The sequence below is a fragment of the Pantherophis guttatus genome, chromosome 1, assembly GCF_059756535.1.
Source record: "Pantherophis guttatus breed Tessera chromosome 1, ASM5975653v1, whole genome shotgun sequence".
Lineage (NCBI taxonomy): Eukaryota > Metazoa > Chordata > Lepidosauria > Squamata > Colubridae > Pantherophis > Pantherophis guttatus.
In genome coordinates this window covers 142,558,507-142,580,621 of record NC_142063.1, presented here as the reverse complement: position 1 = coordinate 142,580,621, position 22,115 = coordinate 142,558,507, and the positions used below count along the sequence as shown (strand labels likewise).

At 36.4% G+C, this 22,115-nt stretch overlaps 1 protein-coding gene across 31 annotated transcripts in view; it reads left to right on the top strand.

Moving 5' to 3' along the window:
• The window catches only part of NEB (nebulin), a 217,056-nt gene that overhangs the window by 117,417 nt on the left and 77,524 nt on the right, over positions 1 to 22,115 (top strand). For all 31 annotated transcript variants that reach the window (XM_087881859.1, XM_087881879.1, XM_087881868.1 and 28 more), the window contains exons 99-120: positions 307 to 618; positions 1,471 to 1,674; positions 1,813 to 1,917; positions 2,132 to 2,239; positions 3,074 to 3,385; positions 4,139 to 4,342; positions 4,462 to 4,566; positions 6,526 to 6,633; positions 7,101 to 7,412; positions 8,220 to 8,423; positions 8,543 to 8,647; positions 9,564 to 9,671; positions 10,264 to 10,575; positions 11,329 to 11,532; positions 11,652 to 11,756; positions 12,150 to 12,254; positions 13,714 to 14,025; positions 14,780 to 14,884; positions 16,105 to 16,203; positions 18,991 to 19,092; positions 21,193 to 21,300; positions 21,577 to 21,888. In XM_087881859.1, coding sequence (XP_087737985.1) covers positions 307 to 618; positions 1,471 to 1,674; positions 1,813 to 1,917; positions 2,132 to 2,239; positions 3,074 to 3,385; positions 4,139 to 4,342; positions 4,462 to 4,566; positions 6,526 to 6,633; positions 7,101 to 7,412; positions 8,220 to 8,423; positions 8,543 to 8,647; positions 9,564 to 9,671; positions 10,264 to 10,575; positions 11,329 to 11,532; positions 11,652 to 11,756; positions 12,150 to 12,254; positions 13,714 to 14,025; positions 14,780 to 14,884; positions 16,105 to 16,203; positions 18,991 to 19,092; positions 21,193 to 21,300; positions 21,577 to 21,888 — 3,951 coding nt within the window. The remainder of the gene's footprint in view (positions 1 to 306; positions 619 to 1,470; positions 1,675 to 1,812; positions 1,918 to 2,131; positions 2,240 to 3,073; positions 3,386 to 4,138; positions 4,343 to 4,461; positions 4,567 to 6,525; positions 6,634 to 7,100; positions 7,413 to 8,219; positions 8,424 to 8,542; positions 8,648 to 9,563; positions 9,672 to 10,263; positions 10,576 to 11,328; positions 11,533 to 11,651; positions 11,757 to 12,149; positions 12,255 to 13,713; positions 14,026 to 14,779; positions 14,885 to 16,104; positions 16,204 to 18,990; positions 19,093 to 21,192; positions 21,301 to 21,576; positions 21,889 to 22,115) is intronic.

Below are 22,115 nucleotides of genomic sequence, written 5' to 3'. Positions count from 1 at the left end.
GGAATATTTTTTGCCCTAAAGTTTTGAATTCAATATTACTTTCTCCTGCCATTTTAAAAAGGGGAAATCACTGTTTTAGTATATTTGCTTTACATTCGGTTATTAAACTATATTATATATGGTTGATCTTCACTTACAAAACAACATTCCTAAATTCTGATGTGTTCAAATATTATTGAATGGTTACTTATTAATGATGAAATCGACCTGTTCATTCATTCAAAGTCCCTGAATCATTAAAACACCAATTTTCACACTGCAGGCATCATCCTAATCATTTCAATTATTCTTTGCTTTTCTCTTCAGTATAAATACAAAGAAACTTATGAGAGACAGAAAGGTCATTACATTGGAACCCCATCAGTCAAGGAGGATCCTAAACTTTCATGGGCTGCTCGAGTAATGAAGATGCAAAATGACCGTCTCTATAAGAAAGCATACCACAATTCAAAAGCCAAGATAACCATCCCTTACGAAATGGTGGCTATCCAGGCAGCCAAACAAGGGCAGGCTTTAGCCAGCGATATTGATTACCATCATTATCTGCACCAGTGGTCTTGTCTGCCAGATCAGAACGATGTGATCCAAGCAAAGAAAGCGTATGAACTTCAGAGCGATGTAAGTACACTTCTGGCAGGAATAGCCAACACCCCAGATGATAGACTCAAGATCCAGAATGATCTCGGCAGCCTTGAACACTGGGCCCTAACTAAAAAAAATGAAGTTCAATGCTGAGAAAAGTAAGGTTTTACACTTAGGTAAAGTGAACAGGTATAGAATTGACTCAATAGCAGTAACTGTGATAAGGATCTTGGAGTCCTAGCGGACAACCACTTAAATATGAGCCAGCAATGTGCTGCAGCCACCAAAAAAGCCAATGCAGTGCTAGGCCGCATTAACAGAGGGATAGAATCAAGATAACGTAAAGTGCTAGTACTGCTTTATAATGCCTTGGTAAGGCCACACTTGGAATACTGCATCCAGTTTTGGTCACCACGATATAAAAAAGTTGTTGAGAATTCCCAAAGTATACATATATATCAGATCTGCTTTGGCTTCTCAAAGTATTCATACATACCAGAAACTTTTGAACAAACAATTGGGCAAAGTCTAATATCCTTTTTAAACTTGCTTAAGTTTTGATCTGTTTTGATTTAAGGCATTGTAGGAATGCACTTCAATGGAATTAGAGTTGTCTAGACAGATTGGAATACATTCAATGCCTTAATAACCTTTCTGTCTATTTAATCAAGATGATTAACAGATTTAAATTTTCTGATATCTTTGTTCCATTATCTAGTTTGATTTTCTTTCAATTTTGTTGTTTCATTAATTGAACGACTTTAGTCAGGACTTTCTGACATCCTATAAACCATATGCTATATAATTATCTATTTACTATGTAAGAATATTTGTTAAAAATATGAGCTTAATCATATTATTTATCTTTTGTGACCCATTGTCTCATAGAATTTGTATAAAGCTGATCTGGAATGGCTCCGTGGGATTGGATGGATGCCAGAAGGCTCTGTGGATGTGGTCAGAGTGAAAAGGGCTCAAGATCTTGTGAATGACAGGTTGTACAAGCTACGCCCAGATGCACTGAAATTTACCAGTATAGCTGATCCACCTCCAGTCGTCCTGGCTAAGGTCAATGCACAACAGATCAGTGAGGTAAACTGAATGTAGTCATTACCTCTGTGTTATATGTGAAATGATAAGTGTGTGTGACTGAGATACAGTGACCTTTGAAAAATTAAAGGGATTTTCACATAGCAATTAAAGTTGTCTGTCTTTTCTTCACTTTCTTAGAAACTATATCGTGAAGTGTGGGATAATGAGAAGGCACAGATTAATATTCCTCTTGATACCCCTGAAATTCTGCTCTCCAAGATGAATGCTGTGAATGTTAGCCATGTAAGATAATTTTATTTGTTAGTTTATAATCAAATTTAAACGGCTGTTCGTCTATCAGATGAAACTCTGCATTTGTCTACAGATGTCTTCTGAAGGACAGTCCAATAAATATAATGAGATTTATTTCTGAGCATAGGGTTTCATGTTTAATTGAGGGATATCTGTAGTTTATTTTCTTCCAGCCTTGAAAATTGTCTATGTGTTTTCATTGCAGAAACATTATACTGGAGCCTGGGATGAAGCCAAAGACAAAGGCTATGACTTTAAAGTTGACGCTCTTTCATTCAAGCATGCAAAATCTTCCAGAGAAATTGCCAGTGAGGTATGAGGCCTATTGTTTAAATATATAGTAGTTGCTGATACCACTGAATATTTTCATATCACCCACCTAGCAAAGTGTGCAACTTTATTTAAACTTAAATTTCTACGTAAACTTCATATCATACAAGGCACACCGCAGCAGTTTTGATATTCTTACACAATTATTTTTCATATTGATTGCTGTAGACATGAGTTTAAAATAAATGAAAATCATTTTTACTTGGAAGTGCCAGTCAGATAACTATGAAACATTTAATGTATATAAAGTTTGGTTTGAAAGGGAATATTTTATTCAAAAAGGATTCTCCATTTACTAAATATGTCACTTTAAGCTATCATTTTCAAAGGGAAAATCACTATTTTAAATATTGTTTTATAACGGTTTATTATACAATATAATATCATGTTGATGCCTAACCTACAAAACAACATTCCAAAGACACATGCATTCAAAATCGATTGAATGGAAACTTCTTCATAATGAAATCTACCTGTTCCTTCATTCAAGGTCCTCCATTTTCATTTTCATTTCATTTTATTAAATTTGTATACCGCCCTACTCCCGAAGGACTCAGGGCGGTGAACAGGCACAAAATAAAACACATAAATACAAAAGTTAAAACATGATTAAAACCTAATTAAATAATTTTTGCCCGAGACAATTTAAAACTCCCAATAATTTAAAACAAATTAAAATTTGAGTTTAAAAATTTAAAAGAAGGGGAAAAATTAGGCCAGGCCGGCCTGCTGGAATAGGAGTTGTTAAAATACTAATTTTCACAAAGTGCATCATCCTACCCATTTCAATTGTTCTTTACTTTGCTTTTCTCTTCAGTATAAATACAAAGAAACTTACGAGAGACAGAAAGGTCATTACATTGGAACCCCATCAGTCAAGGAGGATCCTAAACTTTCATGGGCTGCTCGAGTAATGAAGATGCAAAATGACCGTCTCTATAAGAAAGCATACCACAGTTCAAAAGCCCATATAACCATCCCTTACGAAATGGTGGCTATCCAGGCAGCCAAACAAGGGCAGGCTTTAGCCAGTGACATTGATTACCATCATTATCTGCACCAGTGGTCTTGCCTGCCGGATCAGAACGATGTGATTCAAGCAAAGAAAGCGTATGAACTTCAGAGCGATGTAAGTACACCAGTACAAGATTACATAGATGCATTATGGTCAGGCACACAACAAAAGAGACCTTGAAGTGCATAGCTGTAGAACAGATGCTTTGCACTTCAGCTTCCATTATCCTGACCCACATAACTTTCTCCCTGCCACACTAATCCCCATATCTGAAGAATGTAAGTTTTAGAAGGTGCTCATGAAAATTATCTTAATTCTACTTTTATTTCCTTGATTACATATATCAGAAGGACACTAGAGACATTGTTCCTCCACTGAAGTCTTCATTGAGTGTAGCCTTTGCATGCCATATTACAACACCATACTGTGATGGTGGAAATATTTTTAAATATTGATCACAGAATTAAGAATTTTCAATGAGCTTTGGCTTCCCAAAGTGTAGATAACTCTAAAAAGCCTTTGAACAACCAATTGGCACATTCTAATAACCTTTTTAAATTTGGTGGCATAAGTTGCACTAAATTAACTTATTTTGAATTTAGGGTATTGTATAATTGTACTTCAGTTGATTCAGAAAGAGTTGTCTAGAATGTTTGGTGTACATTCTGTTTGAATTTTTGGTATTTTTGTTCCGTTATCTATTTTGATTGTTTTGTTTCATAAAGACAATTAATCCATTCAAAAATAATTGAACCATTTTAATCAGGACTTTCCAATATCCTATTAATTCTATTTACCACATGAAATATTTGCTAAAAATATGAGCTTAATCATTTTATTTTTCTTTTGTGATCCATTGTCTCATAGAACTTGTATAAATCTGATCTGGAATGGCTCCGTGGGATTGGATGGATGCCGGAAGGCTCTGTGGATGTGGTCAGAGTGAAAAGGGCTCAAGATCTCATAAATGAGAGGTTGTACAAACTACGCCCAGATGCACTGAAATTTACCAGTATACCTGACCCTCCCCCGGTTGTCCTGGCTAAGGTCAATGCACAACAGATCAGTGAGGTAAACTGAAATGTAGTCACTACCTCTTTGTAATGTGGCTGAAATACAGTGGCCATTAAAAAATTAGAAGGATTTTTACAAAGCAATTGAAAATTTCCTTTCCTTTCTCCCTTTCTTAGAACCTGTATCGTGAAGCGTGGGATAAAGAGAAGGCACAGATTAATATTCCTCTTGATACCCCTCAAGTACTGCTCTCCAAGATGAATGCTGTGAATGTTAGCCATGTAAGATAATTTTATTTGTTAGTTTATAATCAAATTTAAACAGCTAGTCATCTATCAGATGACATTCTGAGCAGTCAAAATACAATGTAGATATTAACAATAAAACAAGAATGGCAGAATATAGGTTGAGATTCTCTCATCAAAAATGTAAAACACCTACAACATGCATTCATGCCAGATCTCCCATAGTAACCTCCTGGCCCCCATGCACGGGGGAAAGAGCCAAGTTTTTGTGACCTTCTGAAAGGCAAGTAAGGTTGGCGTTGAATGTATCTTTGGGGAGAAGCTGTTCTTAACAGAGAAGTCATGCTTCCTGGGTTCTTCCTAGGTCCTATCAGATATTGCCTCACAAAAGGGCCCAGAATATGCTCAGAGCCAGATTTGGTGCGATAGGTAGAAACCACCAAAGACAGACTATCCCACAAGTAATTTGGTCCTTAGCAACATAAAGGGTTAATGGCAACAATAACTGGCATTGCTCCCAGAAGCCTTCTGGCAACCAGTGTAGTTAATGTAGCAGTGGTATTATATAAGTGCAGTGGTTGGTTCGGACCGGTTTGGGCCTGGGCGCAATCCCATTCTATATCACAGTGTTTTTGATGCTGCACACAAGCGAATTGCTGTGTTTGTTGACACCGCACGCACGTGCGGATGGCGCGAATGAGTGAATTGCCGTGTTTTTTGACGCTGCACTTGCACGCACTCACATTTCCAGTGCTGGGCGAACTGGTTGTTACAGTATGTGACGCCCACCTCTGTATAAGTATATTTATATGAGTCTCCCAGTGCTGTATGTACCACCATATTCAGGAGCATTAGATTTCTTTTCAAAGGCAGCCCTATGCAGAGCACATTTCTATAATCTAATTGGGAGGTGAGTAAGTCATGAATGACAAATCTAGGGATGGGTGCAACTGGCACACAAGATGTACTTGTGCAAAGGCCCTTCAGGCCATAGCAGCCACCTGCTCTTTGAGCAGAATCTGTGTACCCTGAAGAATGCCAACATTGTGCATCTACTCTGCCTTGGGGAATATTCTCCCATTTAGATACAACAATGGAAAATTTACGAGATATGGGTGGCCATAACATCTACAGCTATTCAGGTGTGTAATGATTTAGTCAAGCCAGTTCCTCCCCTTCCAGTCTGCAAATCACCAGGCACTGGGAAAGTACTTCAATAGCATCATTTGCATGGCACGGGACAAAGACGTACAATTCAGTCTCTTCATCCCGTTGATAAAATCTCAACTTGTGCCAATGGGTAAAATCATCCAGTGGTCTGATGTAGACATTAATTAGAAATGTAGAAAAAAACAGAACAGCAGAGGTCTAGGGCTGGACATCTCCCCATCTGAAATCAGCCATGGAAAAATGAAATCCACAGCATCTTTCTTCTCCCAAACTTGTCTGTCATCCTGGGAGGATACCATGATCAATGGTTTCTGAAGCCATTGAGAGGATTTTGAGATGGCAGAAGGGAGATGTTTTTGTTTTGTAACTTTGGCTGAGAGATCTACTAAAAAGAACAAGATATTCTTAGAGTATAAAAAATCATAGTATTTTGGAATAGAGTTTTGTTACTTTAAGTGTTAGGTTTTCCCTTCTTGCATAGTTACATTATTACCAATTCATAATAAATTCCACTTGGTCTATTAATATAAATTCATAGTATTGATATTAAACAAATAAAATTGTTATAAGTTATTTAACATGTGTGCATGCATAAATATGCATGCAAATATATACTGAATTTATGCAGTGTCCATCCCATTATTTATTCTGAAAAATCAAATTTTTCACATATTGCATTGCATTTGTCTACAGATGTCTTCTGAAGGACAGTCCAATAAATATAATGAGATTTATTTCTGAGCCTACGGCTTCATGTTTAATTGAGGGATATCTGTAGTTTATTTTCTTCCAGCCTTGAAAATTGTGTATATGTTTTAATTGCAGAAACATTATACCGGAGCCTGGGATGAAGCCAAAGCAAAAGGCTATGACTTTAAAATTGACGCTCTTTCATTCAAGCATGCAAAATCTTCCAGAGAAATTGCCAGTGAGGTATGAGGCCTATTGTTTAAATATACAGTAGCTGCTGATACCACTGAATATTTTCACATCAGCCATCTGGCAAAAATGTGGAATTTATTTATTATATTTATCAATATAAACTTTATATTGATTCAACCAGATACAAGGTATCCTACTGTAGAGTTTTGATGTTTTTACACCATTATTTTTCTTATTGGTTGCTGTAGAAATAATATTTTAAAACAAATGAAAACAATTTTTTACTTGGAACTGACAGTCAGATAACTATGAAATATTTAATTTATATCATGTTTGATTTGAAAGGGAATCTTTTATTCACAAAGTACTTTGCATTTATTAAATATGTTATTTTAAGCCATCCTTTTAAAGGGAAAAATCACAATTTTAAATATATTGTTTTATAATGGTTTAATAAACTATATAATATGTTGTTGCCTAACCCTAATCATCGCTCTTTTCTGTACTTTCCTCTTCAGTATAAATACAAAGAAACTTACGAGAGACAGAAAGGTCATTACATTGGAACCCCATCAGTCAAGGAGGATCCTAAACTTTCATGGGCTGCTCGAGTAATGAAGATGCAAAATGACCGTCTCTATAAGAAAGCATACCACAGTTCAAAAGCCCATATAACCATCCCTTACGAAATGGTGGCTATCCAGGCAGCCAAACAAGGGCAGGCTTTAGCCAGTGACATTGATTACCATCATTATCTGCACCAGTGGTCTTGCCTGCCGGATCAGAACGATGTGATTCAAGCAAAGAAAGCGTATGAACTTCAGAGCGATGTAAGTACACCAGTACAAGATTACATAGATGCATTATGGTCAGGCACACAACAAAAGAGACCTTGAAGTGCATAGCTGTAGAACAGATGCTTTGCACTTCAGCTTCCATTATCCCGACCCACATAACTTTCTCCCTGCCAGATTAATCCCCATATCTGAAGAATGTAAGTTTTAGAAGGTGCTCTTGAAAATTATCTTAATTCTACTTTTATTTCCTTGATTACATATGTCAGAAGGACACCAGAGACATTGTTCCTCCACTGAAGTCTTCATTGAGTGTAGCTAGCCTTTGCACGCCATATTACAACACCATACTGTGATTGATGATTTTTTTTTTAATGTTTATCACAGGGATAAGAATTTTAAATGTGGTTTCACTTTCTAAAGTGATCAAAGAAGAAATTTAGGACAAATCAATTGGGCAGAGTCTAATATCTTTTTAAAATTTCCTTATTTATGTTGCACTGAACTCTTGAATTTAGGGAGTTTTATGAATTTATATTAATTTATTCAGGAAGAGTTATTCAGAATCACTGGTGTATTATGCTATGACTGAATACGTTTGCTACCTACTTAATCAAGATTATTAGCACATTTGAATTTTTTGGTATCTTTGTTCCAATATCTAATTTGACTGTCTTGCATTTTTGTTGTTTCATAAGGAGGATCAATCCATTTAAAATAATTCAACCATATTAATCAGGACTTTCTGATATCCTGTTAATTCTACTTACCAGATAAAAATATTTGCTAAAAATGTAAACTTAATCATTTTATTATTATTATTATTTACCCATTGTCTTATAGAATTTGTATAAATCTGATCTGGAATGGCTCCGTGGGATTGGATGGATGCCGGAAGGCTCTGTGGATGTGGTCAGAGTGAAAAGGGCTCAAGATCTCATAAATGAGAGGTTGTACAAACTACGCCCAGACGCACTGAAATTTACCAGTATACCTGACCCTCCCCCGGTTGTCCTGGCTAAGGTCAATGCACAACAGATCAGTGAGGTAAACTGAAATGTAGTCACTACCTCTGTGTAATGTGGCTGAAATACAGTGGCCTTTAAAAAATTAGAAGGATTTTCCTAAAGCAATTGAAAATTGTCTTTCCTTCCTTCCTTTCTTAGAACCTGTATCGTGAAGCGTGGGATAAAGAGAAGGCACAGATTAATATTCCTCTCGATACCCCATCAATGCTGCTCTCCAAGATGAATGCTGTGAATGTTAGCAATGTAAGATAATTAACTAACTGTATGCATTCTTTTGTTAAGCATATTACTATTCCTTTGTTTATTACATTGTCTTTTTTTTTTTTAATTTGATTTATATGCCGCCCTTCTCCGGAGGCTCAGGGCGGCTTACAATGCGTTAAGCAATAGCCTTCATACTTTTGTATATTTATACAAAGTCAGCTTATTGCCCCCACAAACTGGGTCCTCAATTTACCTACCTTAGAAAGGATGGAAGGCTGAGTCAACCTTGAGCCTTGGAGAGATTCGAACCAGCAGTAATTGCAGGCAGCTGTGTTAATGACAGGGTGCTTAAACCTCTGTGCTATCAAGGCTCCTTAGTTATACTCTCCTGTTAGTTTCTGTTAAAAATATAAAAGTATTACATGTTGATTCATACACACACACACACACACACACACACGTATATGTATTCATTGGACACACTTTCCCAACCATCCCTGTTGGAAGTACAAGGCTCTGCCTAAAAACTTTATGCCTTCTTGACCAATTATTGGTTTTAAATTTTCTTTTGTTAAGTAGGCATCCCAAATTTTGTGGCTAAATTGATATAATTTCAAAATATTGTACAATGGACATACTACTATAACAGCCATAAATAAGCAAATTATTTTGGACAAACAAGCTCCAAATGTGATTGCCTAGCCTGAATTTCACCATTTCCGTTGTATTTATGCAATACTTGTCCATTGCTCATTCTGAAAATTTATATTTTTCATACTTTACTCTTCAGTAGTGCCACATCTCAGTTGTCCCTGGGAGCTAAGTAAGTTAATCATAGTGGTACGTATATCTAATATAGGCCCATAAAACTGTATGCTTAATTGAGAACTGTCTATAGTTTATTTTCCTCCTTCATTTTCTGATTATATTGAAAATTATACATGTAAAATTTCAGAAACATTATACTGGAGCCTGGGATGAAGCCAAAGACAAAGGCTATGACTTTAAAGTGGATGCTCTTTCATTCAAGCATGCGAAATCTTCCAGAGAAATTGCCAGTGAGGTATGAGGCCTATTGTTTAAATATATAGTAGTTGCTGATACCACTGAATATTTTCATATCACCCACCTAGCAAAGTGTGCAACGTTATTTAAACTTAAATTTCTATGTAAACTTCATATCATACAAGGCACACTGCAGCAGTTTTGATATTCTTACACAATTATTTTTCATATTGATTGCTGTAGACATGAGTTTAAAATAAATGAAAATCATTTTTACTTGGAAGTGCCAGTCAGATAACTATGAAACATTTAATGTATATAAAGTTTGGTTTGAAAGGGAATATTTTATTCAAAAAGGATTCTCCATTTACTAAATATGTCACTTTAAGCTATCATTTTCAAAGGGAAAATCACTATTTTAAATATTGTTTTATAATGCTTTATTATACAATATAATATCATGTTGATGCCTAACCTACAAAACAACATTCCAAAGACACATGCATTCAAAATCTATTGAATGGAAACTTCTTCATAATGAAATCTACCTGTTCCTTCATTCAAGGTCCTCCAGTTGTTAAAATACTAATTTTCACAAACTGCATCATCCTACCCATTTCAATTGTTCTTTGCTTTGCTTTTCTCTTCAGTATAAATACAAAGAAACTTATGAGAGACAGAAAGGTCATTACATTGGAACCCCATCAGTCAAGGAGGATCCTAAACTTTCATGGGCTGCTCGAGTAATGAAGATGCAAAATGACCGTCTCTATAAGAAAGCATACCACAGTTCAAAAGCCCATATAACCATCCCTTACGAAATGGTGGCTATCCAGGCAGCCAAACAAGGGCAGGCTTTAGCCAGTGACATTGATTACCATCATTATCTGCACCAGTGGTCTTGCCTGCCGGATCAGAACGATGTGATTCAAGCAAAGAAAGCGTATGAACTTCAGAGTGATGTAAGTACACCAGTACAAGATTACATTGATGCATTATGATCAGGCACACAACAAAAGAGACCTTGAAGTGCATAGCTGTAGAACAGATGCTTTGCACTTCAGCTTCCATTATCCTGACCCACATAACTTTCTCCCTGCCAGATTAATCCCCATATTTGAAGAATGTAAGTTTTAGAAGGTGCTCATGAAAATTATCTTAATTCTACTTTTATTTCCTTGATTACATATGTCAGAAGGACACTAGAGACATTGTTCCTCCACTGAAGTCTTCATTGAGTGTAGCCTTTGCACGCCATATTACAACACCATATTGTGATGGTGGAAATATTTTTAAATATTGATCACAGAAATAAGAATTTTCAATGAGTTTTGGCTTCCCAAAGTGTAGATAACTCCAAAAAGCCTTTGAACAACCAATTGGCACATTCTAATAACCTTTTTAAATTTGCTGGCATAAGTTGCACTAAATTAACTTATTTTGAATTTAGGGTATTGTATAATTGTACTTCAGTTGATTCAGAAAGAGTTGTCTAGAATGTTTGGTGTACATTCTGTTTGAATTTTTGGTATTTTTGTTCCGTTATCTATTTTGATTGTTTTGTTTCATAAAGACAATTAATCCATTCAAAAATAATTGAACCATTTTAATCAGGACTTTCCAATATCCTATTAATTCTATTTACCACATGAAATATTTGCTAAAAATATGAGCTTAATCATTTTATTTTTCTTTTGTGATCCATTGTCTCATAGAACTTGTATAAATCTGATCTGGAATGGCTCCGTGGGATTGGATGGATGCCGGAAGGCTCTGTGGATGTGGTCAGAGTGAAAAGGGCTCAAGATCTCATAAATGAGAGGTTGTACAAACTACGCCCAGATGCACTGAAATTTACCAGTATACCTGACCCTCCCCCGGTTGTCCTGGCTAAGGTCAATGCACAACAGATCAGTGAGGTAAATTGAAATGTAGTCACTACCTCTGTATAATGTGGCTGAAATACAGTGGCCATTAAAAAATTAGAAGGATTTTTACAAAGCAATTGAAAATTTCCTTTCCTTTCTCCCTTTCTTAGAACCTTTATCGTGAAGCGTGGGATAAAGAGAAGGCACAGATTAATATTCCTCTCGATACCCCTCAAGTTGTGCTCTCCAGGATGAATGCTGTGAATGTTAGCCATGTAAGATAATTTTATTTGTTAGTTTGTAATCAATTTAAACAGCTAGTCATCTTTCAGATGACATTCTGAGCAGTCAAAATACAATGTAGATATTAACAATAAAACAAGAATGGCAGAATATAGGTTGAGGCTCTCTTATCAAAAATGTAAAACACCTACAACATGCATTCATGCCAGATCTCCCATAGTAACTTCCTGGCCTCCATGCACGGGGAAAGAGCCAAGTCTTTGTGACCTTCTGAAAGGCAAGTAAGGTTGGTGTTGAATGTATCTTTGGGGAGAAGCTGTTCTTAACAGGGAAACTTTCCAAAGCAAGCAGATATGGCAAAAACTTATTGAAAATTTTGTTGGGTTTTAATGAATTGGTTTTTTGTTTTGTTTTGTTTTTTTCAGAAACTCTATAGGGACGCTTGGGACGATGTAAAGAAATACATTGATTACAGGTTAGACGCAATTCCAATCAGAACAGCCAAAGCCTCAAGACAAATTGCCAGTGATGTAAGTATAATCACTGTATGTTCTTATCTTCAGTGTGTTTGTGTATGTGTGAACTCTAGACCTTCATCAGGGTAAATGGTGGAGATATATAAATATAAATATAAATATAAATATAAATATAAATATAAATATAAATATAAATATAAATATAAATATATATATATATATATATATATATATATATATACATATATAGATAGATAGATAGATAGATATAGATATAGATATAGATATATATAGATATATATATATAGATATGCAAACAAATATTTATATATCTCAGTTCACTACAAGATAAGAGATTGCAAGCATAATTCAACTATTGTGAATAAACTCTGCAAGCAACAGCTCTGGCACATGAAGTTATATACATTTACTGGATGTTTAGATTAGCATTGTAGTCCACAGTATGTTTATTCTGATAAAAGTCCTACCAGTCAATATGTCTGAAAGATACTTAAAACTTTCTAAGTTCATCTTCATTCTGGGTGACTACAGGGTGACCTAAATTGCTATCAGCATTTGCACAAAATAGAAAGAAAACCAACTATAAATCACTTGGCGGCATATATGTTTAAACAATCAATCGACAAATCAATCAATTCTAGGCAATATTACAGAAGCCATTCGCCAGTTCTGTCTTCCCAGATGCCTTTTGACATTCCAGTCTAGCCTACTACCTGGAACTTCCTTGGTACAAGGTTGGCCAGATGTTTTACCATGCTGATACTAAATAGGATTTATTCTAACCAAAGGTTCCCCAATTTAGAATAAAAGATTGCAGTTGGTTAGAAATGCATCTTGGTTAGAAACAAACAGCAACTATAAACCAACTATAATAGAAGGAGGCTCCACAGCTATCAGTTCCCCAGCACCTGAGAGAACAAAATTATTAAAAGCTAGAAGATATAAAAGATAAATTAATACATACATACATACATACATACATACATACATACATACATACATATATAAAGCAAGAATCTAAAAGGAGGGGTAAGAATATTACATGGGTGTAGGGGAGCATAAAAGTACTGGAAGACTATATTAAGTTCTAAAGCAATATAATATGTCATTAATAAGTCATTAAATGTAGCTTATAAAGTTAAGACCCAAACACAGATCATTATCCAATGACTTTTGAGTGCTGCTGCACAGAACCGGGAAATATTATATGTTGTAGCAGGGTTGGTATCTAAAACATCCATGTGGGAGCCACACAAATTTCTGGGGGGTATTGTTCTAGAGCAGGAGTATCAAACTTGCAGCATCATGTTGTCATCATGTGATGTATCATGAATTTTTCCCCTTTGGTGGGAGTGGCCAGCGGATGACGCATCTGGCCCACGGGCCACGAGTTTGACATCCCAGATATTGCAACAAGGCTCTCTCATGCAATTCCTTTACAATTTATGATATTACAGATGGAAATTTTATTTGTATCTTTCTTTAAAATTAGTACAAGTACAAAGAAGGTTACCGTAAGCAAGTGGGACACTACGTTGGATTCCGGAATATTTATGATGATCCCAAACTAGTGCTGGCGATGCGCGTAGCCAAATTGCAGAGTCAGAGGGAATACAAGAAACATTTTGAGAAGTTTAAAACCAAGTTCAATAGTCCAGTGGACATGCTGTCCATCTTGCTGGCCAAGAAATGTCAGAAACTGGTTAGTGATATTGATTATCGCCGGTACCTCCATGAATGGATATGTTTGCCTGACCAGAATGATGTCATCCAAGCCAAGAAAGCCTATGAGTTACAGAGTGATGTGAGTAGAAAGTTCATTGCTTGTACTATTATATGTTGACTATTGTTTTTTACATTTTCCCTTGGCTTTTGGCTGATTATTACTATTTGCTGTTCAAAATTGAAGTACTTGTGTTGCTTCAATTATTATAAGCCATCTTTGTATAAATCAACCCGCTTCTATAAACATGATATTTATTATAGTAATCATAACATCCAGATAACTATTTTAGTGAAAATTACATTTTCCAATCAGAATCCCACAGATGCAACTATGTAAATGGACATCATTAATTTCAAATAAATATGCATTTTAGGTCTCCAGTAAAATATGATACCAGATATAAATGTGAATGTGAAAAAAATATTTATATCTTGAACATATCTTGTCTTTTTATGTACACTGAGAGCTTATGCACCAAAGACAAATTCCTTGTGTGTCCAATCACACTTGGCCAATAAAGAATTCTATTCTATTCTATTCTATTCTATTCTATTCTATTCTATTCTATTCTATTCTATTCTATTCTATTCTATTCTATTCTATTCTATTCTTAAACTATGGTAAGAAACTAGAAAGTGATTAAGTTAAAACAGCATCAAAATTGTAACAATATAATACTTTTTCCTTATATGCTGTGCCTAATTCATTTGCTCTTCTCTGTGAGAAAAGAAGGGCAATTTTTATCTTTCAGTCAAAATGAATGAGAAATTGCCTCCTGGAAAAAGTGTAAATAATTCTCAACTTTTTTTTTTTTTTTTTTTGCTCTATGCAGGCTGTCTATAAATCCGATCTAGAATGGCTACGAGGAATTGGCTGGATGCCAAGTGATTCTGTCTCTGTCAACCATGTCAAACATGCTCAGGCCCTTATTAACGAGGTAAGAGGTTTCCTCCTACAAAGATCTTTCTTGTTTCACACAGAAAAACCCATTTATAAAAATGTGGCTTTTTCACAGTGCAGTCTTTAGTTCATGCAAAACTGTTTCTCCTTCATGCTTGTTTGTTCTTATGAACTGAGTATCCACTGAGTGATTTTTAGTTATTTATTAGATGTATGTGTCTGCCCATCTTAAGAAACAGCATTCTTGGTAGCGCACAACATCAATAAAAACAAAACAAACAAAAAGAAAAAAAAAGAAAAACTCTCTAAATAATAATCTAAAAACCTTTAAATAATAAGCTATGGTTTATTTTACTGTGGTTTATCGGATACATTATCGTTGGCTAATTTCATACACAGTGTTAAATCAAAGCTAAAAAAACAGATTTTGATTTAATGTGATATACAATATCCATGTTGTACTGCTCAAAACGAATAGATAGGTTAATTTAATCCACTTTAATATTTATTTATTGGATTTATTGGATTTATACACTGCCCATTTCACCTAGAGGTGACTCTAGGTAGCTTTACAACCCAATAAAAGCAACCAGATAAAATATTAAAACAATAAATATTACTATTAATTAGATATTTAATTATTAATTTGATTATTTAAATTATTTAATAATAATACTTTTTCAGATTAAGGATCCAAACTGAACAGCAATAGCATTACTGTTTTTTAGCATAATCCAGAAGAGTTATTAAAAAAGCAAAAGCAAAAATAATACCTGCCAATTCAGATGAATATACACGTAGTCCTCTACTTACAGCAGCTCATTTAGTGACTATTCAAAGTTACAATGGCACTGAAAAAAGGGACATGACCATTTTTCACACTTATCCGCATGGTCACCTGTTTTACATTTGGATGCTTGACAACTGACTCACATTTATGGCGGTTGCAGTATCCCAGAGTCATGTGATCCCTTTTTGCGACCTTCAAACAAGTAAAGTCAATGGGGAAACCAGATTCACTTAACAACCGTGTTACTAATTCAAGAACTGCAATGATTCACTTAACAAATGTGGCAGGAAAAGTCATAAAATGCGGTAAAACTCACTTAACAAGTTTCTCACTTAGCAACCTAAACTTTGGGCCCAGTTGTGGTCGTAACTTGAGGACTACCTATATTCTCCTCCTGTCTTTCTTTCTTGCATGACTATTTATTTTTGTTATTTGCCTTACCTCTGTATTCCTTTCTCTTTTTATAGAGGTTATATCGTACCAAAGCTGATAAACTGCCATTTACTCCGGTGGCTGACAGGGTTGATTATATCACAGCCAAACAAGGTGGAGAAATACTAAGCGATGTAAGTATTGAGTTATTATTTCAATCCAGTTACATTTATCTCCTAGGATAAAGGGAATAAATCTTGGAAAAGGAAACAATATATTGTGAACAAATCGCTATGGATCTTGATAACTCCAGCAGAGCTCATCCACCTTAATGAACCTTGTGAACTGTGGCAGTAGGAAAAGGACATTTTCACAACTACCGTATTTTCCGGCGTATAAGACGATTGGGCGTATAAGACGACCCCCGAATTTTCCTGTTAAAATATAGGGTTTGGGCTATACTCGCCGTATAAGACTACCCCTCTTCCAACGCACACCAAATAAAAATTAAAAAACATCAACTGGCTCACCCACAATGTAAAAGCAGCTGTGCTAGACCCAAAAATGGCCCCTGAAACAAGCAGGAACCTCACACAGCCACAAAAAGCCCCCCAAAAAACAACTTTCACACTTTACACACACACAACACAACACAACACAACTGGCTCACCCACAATGTAAAAGCAGCTGTGCTAGACCCAAAATGGCCCCTGCAACAAGCAGGAACTTCACACAGCCACAAAAAGTCCAAAAACTCAACTTTCACACTTTACACACACAAAATTCCACATACAGCTTTGTGAGATTTTGTGTGTTTGTGTAGTTAGAGTGAAACACTACAGAAACACACTAAATCTCAGAAAGCTGCACAAATATTATTTTATTTTTATTTTTATATGAAAGCTAAATTTAAAACTTCCTAAACTTTAAATGGCTAGATCTAAAAAAGAACAACTAAAAAAAACCCCAATTAACTATTTTTTTTAAAGATCCCAAAGGAGAAAAAAACTTACCCAATAGAACAGGTGTCTCCAACCTTGGCAACTTTAAGAGTTGTAGACTTCAACTCCCAGAATTCCTCAGCCAGCTTTGTTTTGCTGGCTGAGGAATTCTGGGAGTTGAAGTCCACAACTCCCTGCCTGCTTGATTGCAGGCAGGGAGTGGCTTGCTGATGGAATGGATTCAGGCAAGCAAAGCAAGGCAAGCGTTGCAACTAGCAGCTAAGGTAAGCAAGCTGGAGGGGAAAAACTTTTTTTCTTCTCCATGGCTCTGGCGATCCCAGCGGAGTTGCCTGATTAGCAGATCATCAGAGCTTGGATCGCCAGAGCCATGTGAAAGGAGAAGTTTTTTTCTTCTCCATGGCTCTGGCGATCCCAGCTGAGTTGCCTGATTAGCAGATCGTCAGAGCTTGGATCACCAGAGCCATTTAAGGCTCGTCAGAGCCTTTCGGGCTGGTCTGCCTGGTTACAGGAGAATGACACCCGGTGTATAAGACGACCCCCGACTTTTGAGAAGATTTTCATGTGTTAAAAAGTCGTTTTATACGCCGGAAAATACGGTACGTCAATTATTTTCCTGTACAGCATTCTTTAAACTTTAATCCTACTGACTCCTACCATCATTAAATCCTTTATAAAGCAAACTAAGGAATGCCTCCTTTGTGTTCGAGTGCGAAATATTGATTCTTCTCAGCCATGTTGCACTGTGGGGGATTAGAATAGGCCCAAAAACCTCATGATTGACCTGACAGGATTGCTTCGAAAAGATGCTTCCAAACCTTTCCCTCCCCACAGCAACTGCTTTGATTTTATTCATTTTATTCATTATTAACTGTTTATCTTGCCTGTATTATTTTATAAATAACTGAAGGCAGAGAACATATTTAATACTCTTTCCACCACAATAACAGCAACCCTGTGAGGTGAGTTGGGCTGAGAGAGAGAGATCAAAGTCAGCCAGCCAGGTTGCATGACTAAGGCGGAACTAGAACTCACAATCTCATGGTGATTGGCCCAAAGTCACCCTGTTGCCTTTCATGCCTAAGGGTGGGACTACAGCTCTCAGGCCAATGGTAGGTTGCTACCAGTTCGCCCCGGATTGGGCAAACCTGTAGTGGCGGTGATGGCGGGAGGCTCCGCCCACCTGCCCGGATGCTTCTGCACATTTGCGGAAGTGCCACGTGTGCACACGAGTGCGCACGTGCCACGAGCGAACTGGTAACGACTGGTTTTGAAACCCGCCCCTGTCTTAGGTTCCTGCTTTCTAGACTTGCACCAAACTATCTACTACACCAAACTGTTATTTTGCCTAATAAATAATTAAATTATGAGATCAAATAATAAATCAATCCACCAATTACATAAATGATTTCATTAAATAATGAATAAAGTAAAAAAAGAAATACATAATGTCTGGAAGGCAAGACTAAATCCATGTACTTCTTTTTCTCTTGTGAAGTGCATAAGATTAATGGCATTTCAGCAGACACTAACTATATTTACATATCCCGGTAAGAATAGTCAGGGATTTGCAGAGTAGGGTTGGCAAGCCAACCATGACAGTTTCTAACAGGTTAAAGAGGCTGAATTTAATGCACCCTAACTCTGATCTAGCCAATAAGCTTTTCTGTTTCTCCATTTTTCTTTTTACAGAATGGCATGTATTATGCAAATAAGTGCACACTGTGTGTGTTTTTGAGTTGGGGTTATATTTTTGTTCTCTGCGTGTCGATTCTTATTTTTCTTATTCACAAAAATGAAGGCAGAATCAGTATCCATAAACACACGAATAAAAATCAGAAATGGAGTCAGTTGGATTTGTTCCAGATATCTGGAGACTACCTTCCATTGCTATGTTGGATGAGGCTGGTGTGAACTGAAAGCCAAAACATTTGGAGAGCATCAGATGGTCTGTTTAAGATGCAATTTGTACATCTGTAACAGATCTATAATAACTCTATTGTTAACTTTATTTGTTTCCAGGTTAAATACCACCAGGAATGGAACAGCATCAAGGACATTTATACACTAACAGATACACCTCGGTTGCAAGCAGTTAAAAAAGCAGCTAGGATTCTTAATGAGGTATGTTGTTTCCTCCCAGGAACAATAGTAAATAGAAAATGTGGCATAATTTTATATCTTTAAATCATGAGTCCTGATCAGTGGTGGGTGCTCCCGGTTCTGTCCGATTCTATAGAACCGGTAGTAAAACCGGCAGGAGGCTATACCCACCCGGCACGACATCATCATTGGTGATCTGCGCATGCGCAGAAGAGTGTGCGTGAGCGAAGCGAGTGTCCGTGTGCGATCCCGCTGCGAACTGGTAGTAAAGGTAAATGGAACCCACCCCTGGTCCTGATGGGATAGTTAGTGAAAAACTATAGTCAAGGAAAATAAGGATATAAATGTACAGGCCTCTTGCTGGGGGTTCTACCCAGTCAGAGCTGATTTCAAGAGATTTCTATTTTATCTTCCTTTCCCACAGTTTTCTACTCCATTGACTGTAAAACAAATTTACTTATCACTATTGACCCATTCACTGGACTGTTTTAGTTGCTTCCATTTGTATACCCCCACACTTTTTTCTCCTTATTTATGCAGCCTTTTGTATATTCTCATATATGCTCATACTACTATCTGGTTACTCGGTAGTTCACACAGTTCTTTTAACTCAAAAGCTGCAACACAATGTTGCAGTGATCCCTGTTCAGAATTCCATTCCTTTTCTCCCCCTGCAAGTTTCTTATCTTCTTCCCCATTTATTTATTCAGCATTTCTTCCCCTTAAATCAACTCAATTTTCACTGGGCTCTTCAGTGTGTAGAGAAAGTTTTCTGTGTTTTTGCAAACTTTGTGATTACAGTAACCATGCACAGATGTCAGCTCCAGGCCAAATAAGACAATTAATCATTTTTAAGTGATTGTTAAGGACCCTCAAATATAACGACAGAATCAAAACCATCTACTGTTTTCCCCAAGTTTCTTTTTAACCAGTCCCATTTTAGTGTTCCATTTCTTTAAGGAATTAATCATGATTCAATGCCATGCTTCTGGAGAAGTTGTTTCATAATTCTATTTACTACCACTGAGAAAATTCTGGATAGCTGTTCATTTATGTAAGGGAACTTAAGTTCTGGAGATGATCTTATCTGCAAGCGTGTTCTGATAGGAGTGGATGTTCCACTTTTAATTGAACACAGAAACAAACTTATGGCCACCGTAAACAAGTAAAACACGAACATTTCTCTGTGACTACATCAGTATAATACTGCACCTACAAACACAGAATCAGAGTTAGAGAGGACCTTGTGAGCCTTCAAGATGAACTCCTTGATCCAAACCCAGATCTATAGTATGCCCAGTCTCTCCTAAATAACCTCAGTAAGGGGAGCACTCTAGATATTGTTTTGAAGGTTGCCATATATAACCAAGCAACACTGACAGAGAACTTCAAAGGGAAAGAGCTATAGTTCAGTGACTCAACACAGGGGTGTGTGTGTGTGTGTGTGTGTGTGTGTGTATGTGTAAAGTTCTGGACCTAGTCTCTGGAATCTCCAGAGAAAGACCTCCAACTGAAATCCTGTAGATTCACTATTTTTTTTAAAATTTGATTTATATGCCGCCCTTCTCCAGAGACTCAGAGCGGCTTACAATGCGTTAAACAATAGCTTTCATACTTTTGTATATTTATACAAAGTCAGCTTATTGCCCCCACAAACTGGGTCCTCAATTTACCTACCTTAGAAAGGATGGAAGGCTGAGTCAACCTTGAGCCTGGGGAGATTCGAACTTGCAGTAATTGCAGGCAGCTGAATGTTAATAACAGGTATTAGTCTGCTGTGCCACCAGGCTCTATTAATTAATAGATTATCTATTAATTAATAGGCTATCAATTAATCATGATAGTGCTGAGATTGATCACTTGTGTATCTCTGAATATGGCAGTTTTTTTTATAATTAGTTATATTTGAAATATTGAAATACAGTTTAAATATTTTGAAAAGACAATAAACAGTGAATTTATGAAAAAAGGGCCCAAGGGAAACATTTCCAAGATATGGAACAAATTGCTTAAACAGTTATTTTTTTAATCTGAAGTTTAATCTGGGTGCGTTTTTGATAGAACTAGAAACAATTGTAGTGTTTCAGAAAATATTAACTTCTTACTGCTCTTTTTTTGCAGCATCTGTACAAGGACAGCTGGGAGAAACATAAAGCTACTGGCTACAGTTTGCCTCCTGACAGCGTGCCACTTCGTCATGCCAAGCATTCTGATAACGTCCAAAGTGAGGTAAAATCTTTCTACCTTTCAAAAATCTCACAGATTTCAAATATTTGCCATGCTCATCCTTCGTAATATTGCAAAACCTATCCAATTTCTCATCGCAATGACCCAGTCAGGTTTATCATTTCAGGGACCCATTCTCTTTGTAAATTATGCAATTGCACCTGTATTTTTCTTAATCTTTCCAGAAACTGAGGACAGTAAAAAGTACCATACTTCACAAGTTAGAAGACGAAAAGATTCAAGGCTGATATTTACACTTATGTGTTTTCTCCCTTTTAGCTAAAATATAAGGCGGATTACGTCATCCAAAGAGGCCACTATGTTGGGGTCAATAATATGAGAGAGGATCCAAAACTGGTGTGGTTTGAGCATGCTGGCAAGATTCAGAATGATAGGTTATACAAAGAATCCTATCACAAAACAAAGTCCCACGTTCACATACCCCCAGATATACGCTCGGTGATTGCAGCCAGAGACTGCCAGCACCTTGTCAGTGACATTCCATATCGTCTTTACCTTCATGAATGGACGTGTCACCCTGACCAAAATGACTGTATCCAGGCAAAGAAAGCCTATGACCTTCAAAGTGATGTAAGTAATAATAATATTAATATTATTAATTTTTATCTTTTTATTATTTATTCAGATTTGTTAAAGTTATAGCCACCCAACTCCAGTTTTACCGAAGTTAATTTTTTTTACAAGCTAGATATGAAAGCATGTCAGAGTGTGCACAGTGTGACTGCTAGTTTGAGACAACCCAGGAGCAAAATATAGTACACAGAGATCTTTCAAACAGTGGTTTACACGTGCTAAGC